We start from the raw sequence: 7,285 nt of genomic DNA on the forward strand, positions 1-7,285 counted from the left end.
GCCCCGAGCGGGCCTCGCAGGAATGCTGTCCACCCGTGGGCCAGACCCCTCTCCCCCAAGTTTCCTGCAGCCCCCTGGGGGCTCTTGGGCCCCCAGCCCTGCCCACCTGGGGGCCGAGCGCGGCCTTGCAAGCCATGGGCCTCAGCGGGCCCTGTGCCCGCCGTCTGGCTCTGGCTCACCCCTGCGGTCGGGGTGCCGTGACCCCCACGGGGAGGGCGTCCTGGTCGGACCCTCGCTCACCACTCAGGTCTCTGAGGCATCTCCAGCCCGTCTGATGGACTGGGGTCGCTGGGTCCCGCGTCACTGCTCTGGACACGTGTCTGAAGGGGCAGGGTGTGCACCCGTGTGGCCTCCGGGGCCTGGCGTGACGCGCCAGGCCAGGTCAGTCCCGGCTTCTCCGCTCAGCCGCTTCCCGAGCCCCCTGGCTGCGTGCGCCCGGCCCTGACTGCTTCCTCTGTGGTTGGAGCTATTTTCAGCTTGCTTGGCCTTGCTGGGAAAGGTGGGGTGTCCCCAAACTTCCCTAATGCCTCCCGCTCCTGCCTGCCCTGGCCACCTGCAGCCCTCCCTCCAAGCCCTGTCCCTGCAAGCCCACCCCTCCGCGTCCCTGTCCACCTACCAGAACCTCCCTTCCCACTCGCCTGGTCACTGGAACCGTGTGGGCCCTTCGCTCTGTGGGGACTCGGGGGCCCCGGAGAGCACCCGATGCTGGGGAGAGAGAGAAGCCGGAACCTGAGGCTTTGCTGCTGTCTGGACAGCTGCGAGCATCTCAACCACGCGCCTGAGACTTAATCCGTAAGATTAGGGATCAGGGCAAAAGGAAGTTCTAGAAACCTCCACGTAACCTTAACTTGTGCCAAGTTCCAGAAACAATTAGAGAGGAATCGGGCGTGGGGCTGCTGGTTCGCGTCGGGGCGCCTTCCGGGCTCAGGCTGCCAGTGGAGAGCCACGGCAGCCCACGGGTGTCCGTGGGCCGTGTCCCCGCCCACGTGTGTGCACGTGTCGGACCCGGGGCCTTTTCAGGTTCACGTGATGGGCTCAGCGCCGAGAAGCCTGAGCGGCTCAGTATCAGTCCAGTGTATTGAGACAGCTGTGTCTCCGCGTTATCAACGCAGACTACACGCATGTGCGTTTCAACTGCGTTTACTAATCAAATAAGGTAAAAAACGTTACCAGGAGGTGATTTGAGATAATGGGCATTTTCCATTCATACAGCTACTTTCCTATTGAGTGGCACTGCCCACAGTGGCGCATCTGCCCCAGGGGAGCGAGTCCCCACTCTGCAGACACCGTCAGCCCCGAGCACCCACCTCCCCTGAAAGCCCCCCGCCGCCCCTCTGGTTCTCAGGCAGCCAGCCAGGCTTCCTCGGGGTCTGGGCGTCTGCACCTCCGTTCCGCCGTACTCCCCGTGTCCGTCACCCGCTGGCTCTTCCACGGGGCATCGGCCGCCAGCCCCAGCCCTGTCGTCGCGGCGGCGAGGCCATCTTTCTTAGAGCTGAACAGTACCCCGCCTGCCTCTCTGTCACACACGCATCTGCGGCTGGGCTCTCAGGCCGCTTCTGTCACTGGGCTCTTGCCACTCGTGCTGTGGCGGGCGTTGCGTCCTGATCCGTGGACCTGCTGGCAGATTGTGGGGGCCTGGGGTGCCCCCAAAACTGCCCATCGAGGGGTGTGCTGACTGCTACATTCGCCCGAATGTAGGAGACTCGGAGACACGAGGGAATCAATGAAGCAGGTCTGGAGTCCGGAGTCTGTTTGTTAGGACCGCCCATGGGTATAGATGGGGTCTGTAGGTGCAGGGAAAAACAGGAAACGTGCCCAGGAAATGTGCCCGGCGCAGGGCTGGGGTGCATGTTTGTGCCGGACCTGGGGCTTCTTGTAGCTTCTGCTTGAAACAAAGTCGTGGGCTGCAGCTGTCTGCAGGACAGAGCGCGCTGTGCTCTGCTGGCTTCGCTGGCCGTACCGGGCAGGGCGCTCACCCGTGCGCAGCATCAGCCAGGGCGGACAGGTGCCCTCGAGGTCCTGCACAGTTAGCCACAGCTTAACAGTATCCCGCCTGCCTCTCTGTCACACACGCATCTGCGGCTGGGCTCTCAGGCCGCTTCTGTCACTGGGCTCTTATCACTCGTGCTGTGGAGGCATTTGCGTCTGGTCCGTGGACCTGCTGGAAGTTGGAGGGCAGATTGTGGGGGCCTGGGGTGCCCCCAAAACTGGACACGTCGGTTTGTGCGTATGCTGGTTCTCTGCAGACCGTCTTCACGGCCATCGCTGGGCACATGGGAGCCTGTGACCTTCCTCACAGTCCAGGCTGAGTGTCAAGGTCTGGATGGCGTGTCCACCGGCGGGAAGCCCAGCCGGACGCAGCCCGCACCAGCTCAGGTGGACACTGCGGTCTTCCTGTGCTCGAGCGCGTCCTGAGGGCAAGTGCCGCCGTGCACACCGGCAGGGGCGGCAGACCAGAGGCAGGGCTACCGGCCGCCGCGGGCCGCCCACGCTCGTCTCGCCGGGCCCACCCACTGCGCTGGGAGACGCGGCCCCAAGTTCACCTTGGCTGGTGCCAGGGCCTGCAGCTCACCCCTTGCCCGGGCAGGGCGTGTGACTTTCGCTACCGGGTGGAGAACTCGCACTCTAAGCCACAGCCCGTAAACGCCCCGGAGGTGCGGGGCCCTGTGAGTGGGGCGTGGAGGCCCCGTGTGAGCGTGGGGGCGGGAGGCCTTCGCTGGCCTGCTGCCGGGACAGTGCGGCTTTCCACTCGCACCTGCAGCCCGGACAGTTGCACCTGGCTGCCGACCCTGAAGTCTGTTTCCCCTTTCAAAGTCATGTATTGCAGGAGAAATGGGGGTGCCGCTGCCGCCAGACGCCCCGGCTTTAAGCGTAGGTGGGAAAGGAAGCGGTGTCAGGTCAGAGGAGCTAACCCTGAAATCCTGTTTCAACTGGGATCCTGCTGTGCGAACGGGCTTCTGTGCACACAAAGTCCCGGCCAGAAAAACGCCAGAGCGGCCACTGTCCCGTGCTCAGCGTGGGGTGTCCGGACGCCATTTCCACATGGGGGGGGGCTGGCTGTGTGGCACCACAGGACCTTTCTGCGGGGCCTCCCAGCAACCCCAGTGGAGCCAGGGCAGGGGCTGAGGCAGGCACGCCCCTGGAGCTAGTGGGGAGTCGCAAATCCGTTCTCCGTGGGGCCAGAACTTGAGATGGGGTGGCGGGAGGGGTTGGCTAGGATGGGTGTGGGAAGGGGGGTCCCCACCCCTTCACTTCTCAGACTCTCAGGGGGACCCAAGGGCTCGGGAGATGGGGCCAGACCCCGGCGGCGCCTGGGTGAGGGCAAGTGGGAAGAACCCGCAGCCCCCGGCCAGGGCACGGGGGGGTCACTCCCCTCAGGGAGGCTGCTTCGGGGCCAGCTGCAGGGAGGGCCTGGGGCAGGCCACCTGGCCAGCTGCTCCTCCACAAGGCGTGGGAACTGGACCCTCGGGCTGACCCACAGGGTGGGACTGGCCGGCAGGGTCCCACGCGGGCCTTCCTGGGGCCGTTTCATGCGCAGGGCTGAGGGGTGGCGTGGGCAGGGGCCGGGCCTGCAGGCCCAGGTGCGGCGGCGAGTACGACCAGGCTGCCGAGCGCTTGCGGGAGCCCCGGCCCGGAGCCACCAGGAAGCTGTGCTGCCCGGTGCGCCAGGCGCTGCGGTGGGCTGTTTCCTGGGCCCCGGTGCGCACCCCTGGGGCAGAAGGGGCGGGCTCGAGGCCACAGGGCCTCCCCTTGCGCCCCACCTGGAGAGGGGCCTCAGGCCTTTGTGTAGGGTCCGGCACCCCCCCCCGGCACAGCGGGGGCCCCGAGTGAGGCCCACGACTCCCGGGAAAGCACATTTAATAAGCACGACTCGGCCGGCCTGGCCTGGTGGGCTGCAGCCCAGCCAGTCTCTGGCCCCCGACCAGGCCGGGTCCCCACGCCACGCCTGCAGAGGGGGAGCAGTCTCAGCCAGAGGGAGGCGCTGGGGTGCCTGACCGCGGAGGCGGCCGGGCCCAGCTCTCCCAAGGGCCTCCGAGCGCCATCCGGCGAGTGGGGTGGCACAGGGCGCCCTGGTGTGCCAGCTCCTTCGACAGGCCAGGGCTGCGGGGCCAGGGAGGCCCAGCGCGTCCGTCACACGTAGTCCAGAATCTCCGTCTCCATCTCGTTCTCGCTTCCGTCTGACGGCTTGAAGTCCTCCTCCTCTTCATCCTCCTCCTCCTCCCCAGACTCGGACGTCAGCTGTTCCTTCCCGCTGTCGGCTTTGGTTGGGCTGGAGAAGAGAGCTGGGGGGACAGGCGGGAGTCACCCCCAAAGGGAGCCCGCGGCAGCCACGGCTGCAGGCTGAGCCGCAGGGGGCTCCTGGGGCAGGACGGGCACGGGGCCTGCTGGCAGCTGCCGGCGTCTGCCGGGAGCCGCCACGCCGGTGACGGCCTGGGGAGCAGCTGGCGGCGGGGGCGCGGCTGTCCCCGTCCCCAAGCCGGGAGCCCGGTCAGGCCCGGCGGGGGAGGGGCGCGCAGGGGAGGGCCAGCTCTCACCGGGCCTCTTGGAGCGGATGGTCTGCCGGATCATGAGGGACATGGCGTCCCGCAGGTCGTCGCTGGTCTTGGGCAGGCACCAGCCGTCGCGCTCGCTGCAGGCGCGCTCGGCCCCGTCGTTGCGGTGCACGATCTTCTGCAACCTGGGCGGGGCCAAGTCCGGGCTGGGGTCCTGGGTGCCAGTGGGGCTGGGAGCGGCCGGGGGCCGGCCGGGGAGGAGCAGAGCGCGCGGCTGGCGAGGGAGCTGGCAGCGCGCGGCCTTGCGGCTGGGCTTGAGGCGCGCCCCACGCCCCGCTTTGTCGCCGCCACTCAGCAGTGGACTTGAGGATCTGGGAGTCAGGCTGGCTCCCGATGCCTGTGAGCGGCCGACACCCCCAAGGGGCAGGGCTGGGGCGCAGCCTCGGGGCACCAAGCCTGAGCCCACCCCAAGCCCGACGGGTCCTTCTCCCCAGGGGCCGTGAGAGCTGCTGTAGGCACACAGGAGAGCCGGGGAGCCCGCCCTGCGCCCCGCGCCCCGTCCCGCGCCCGCGCTCACTCGTCCACGTTCAGGTCGCACAGCTGATAGAACATCTGTCGGTACGGCGGCAAGGCCCCCTCCCGGAAGATGTAGACGGAGTCCTGGGGGAGGCGGGAGGCGGAGCTGCGGCCGGCGGGGTCAGGCGCTCCGGGCCACGTGCAGGCCTCCGGGAAGCAGCCCGGCCAGCGCTCGGCCTGGACACAGCGGCCGACCGGGTGACAGCCCGGGGCCTAGGCGGCCCCACCAGGCGCTGCCCGGTCTCCCTGCCCACCTCTGGGACCGAGGCCCACAGGCTGGCTCACCACAGCCATGCCCACCCCCCACCAGGTGCCCGGGCACGCCGGCCCCACCTCCCAGCCAGCAGGAGATGGTGTGGGCACTCGGCCCGGGCGCACCGCCCTCTCCCGCAGGCCCGTGCTGAGCCACCCCAGGGGAGGCGGCCGACTCCCGCGGTGAGCACTGGGCCTCGGGAAGGACCTCCCGCCGCTGCAGACGGGGCTGTGGGCCCCGACTGTCCCCCGGCCGCCCTCCGGCCGGGCAGAAGTGCCTGGCACGGCCCAGGCCCGCATGGCACGTCGGAGCCCGCGGCGCTCCGGCCCACCTTGAGCTTGTACTTGCTGGAGGCCGACTTCCGCGCGCCGGCCGTCCCCGACGGGCCGAGGCCCTGCTTCAGGTCATGCATGGTGACGGGCTGGCTGGCTGCGGGCGCGACAGCAGCGCTGAGACGGGGCGGCCGCCCCCCACTGGCCTGCGCCCCCGCCCGTCCGGAGCCCGTCGCGCCCCCGCGGCCAGTGGGGGGCACTCACGGGTCTTCTTGACGGTGATGGGGAGGCTGTAGTTGTAGGTGCTGCGCTTGGCCTTGACGGGCATGTCGCTGGGGGCGTAGCCTGCAGACCAGGGGCGCGTCAGGCAGGGCCACCCGCCCCCCGTCAGTGCCGGCTCTGCGCCACGGGGCAGGCCCGGGCAGCCCCAGAGAGGGGGCACTGGCCACTCGGGGCGCGGGCAGTGGCCTGGGGCCAGCGCTGTGCGTCCGCACGGCCTGGGTGCCCGTGGCCCGGGAGCGTGAGGGGCCGTGGCCCGCAGGCCCTCGCTTCGGCGCAGTCCGGCCCACAGCGCTCCCGGGGGAGAGGCCCCGTCTGTCCACTGACAGGCCGAGACGTGGCGACGGGAGAGGAGGGCGGGCGCAGGGTCGCGGTCATCTTTACCGTATTTCATTCCGCAGCGGATTCGGAAATCGAGCACCTGGTAGATCTTGGCTTCCGGGTGTTTCCGGGGGTCGTACCCGTACCGGATCCACAGGCTTCTCCAGGGGCCTGTGATCTGGGAACCGTGGGAGAACGCGGTGGCCAGTGCCCTCCCTCGGCCCCCAGGAAGAACGCCAGCGCCGGGGCAGAGTCCCGGCCCGACCAGGGACCCCAGCTCTGCCTGTGCGCCGGCGCCGGGGCTTCCGTCTGATGGAGTGACCGGGCCCCCACGGCCGAGAGGGCCGAGACGGCCTTTGCCGCTGTCCTGGCCCCACAGGCGCTGGCAGGGCCTCAGGGCGAGAGGCCAAGCTGGGAGGCCACGGCGCCCTCTGGGGTCTGGCCTCGAGGACAGGGGCCGGGCCGTTCCCGTACCCGCCACGCGTCCTGTCTCACGCTGGCCTCCCCTGTGGCTCACCAGGGGCCGGGGGCAGGCAGAACCCCCTCATCCTGGCGCCAAGGAGGACGCTGGAGGTGACGGCCCACGCGACACGGGAGCCTGAGTCGAGGCAGCGCGGGTGGGTCAGGGGCTCCGTGGCCAAACAGGTCCGTCCCCAGGGACCCCGAGGCTGCTCCTCACAGGCAGGAGCCCCTCCAGGGAGGACCGGGAACGGGAACCTGGTGACCGGGCCTTAAAACATTCTGGACAGGAGGTCAGCTAAAACGTGCAGTCCCTTCCGAGAGAGGAAAATAACTGCTCCTCAACCCTGAAGCTGCCCAAATCTGGCCGCCAGCAGGGCCCTGCAGCGGCTGTGGGCGGGCACCGGCTCGCTGGGTCTCTGAGAGCGGGCATCGGGCCAGGACGACCGGGGGCACCTGAGCCGGGCAGACACTCACCATGTAATAAGCCACGAAGGGCAGCAGGACCTTGAGCTTGTCAGGGTGGACGCTGAGGTTGGCCTTGACGGCGTTGCGTGACCAGATGGGGCGGATGTCAAACAGCTGCGGGCAAGGCAGGGGCGCCGTGGGCCGGGCGGCTCCACCCACCCCGG

General features: G+C 69.3%; 2 protein-coding genes across 2 annotated transcripts in view; both read right to left on the reverse strand.

Moving 5' to 3' along the window:
* Positions 1 to 4,043, reverse strand: part of CEL (carboxyl ester lipase) — an 11,462-nt gene extending 7,419 nt beyond the window's left edge. The window contains exons 1-2 of the mRNA XM_004677862.1: positions 4,031 to 4,043; positions 3,480 to 3,709 (exon numbers count right to left, since the gene is read on the reverse strand). Of these exons, the coding sequence (XP_004677919.1) occupies positions 3,480 to 3,709; positions 4,031 to 4,043 (243 nt within the window). The remainder of the gene's footprint in view (positions 1 to 3,479; positions 3,710 to 4,030) is intronic.
* GTF3C5 (general transcription factor IIIC, polypeptide 5, 63kDa) overlaps positions 1,144 to 7,285 on the reverse strand; it is a 9,347-nt gene continuing 3,205 nt past the window's right edge. The window contains exons 4-10 of the mRNA XM_004677234.2: positions 7,131 to 7,273; positions 6,258 to 6,372; positions 5,859 to 5,939; positions 5,654 to 5,751; positions 5,071 to 5,153; positions 4,536 to 4,678; positions 1,144 to 4,283 (exon numbers count right to left, since the gene is read on the reverse strand). Of these exons, the coding sequence (XP_004677291.1) occupies positions 4,132 to 4,283; positions 4,536 to 4,678; positions 5,071 to 5,153; positions 5,654 to 5,751; positions 5,859 to 5,939; positions 6,258 to 6,372; positions 7,131 to 7,273 (815 nt within the window). The 3' untranslated portion in view covers positions 1,144 to 4,131. The remainder of the gene's footprint in view (positions 4,284 to 4,535; positions 4,679 to 5,070; positions 5,154 to 5,653; positions 5,752 to 5,858; positions 5,940 to 6,257; positions 6,373 to 7,130; positions 7,274 to 7,285) is intronic.

This window comes from Condylura cristata, unplaced genomic scaffold (assembly GCF_000260355.1).
Source record: "Condylura cristata isolate star-nosed mole 26May11 unplaced genomic scaffold, ConCri1.0 scaffold00006, whole genome shotgun sequence".
NCBI classification, from domain to species: Eukaryota; Metazoa; Chordata; class Mammalia; order Eulipotyphla; family Talpidae; genus Condylura; species Condylura cristata.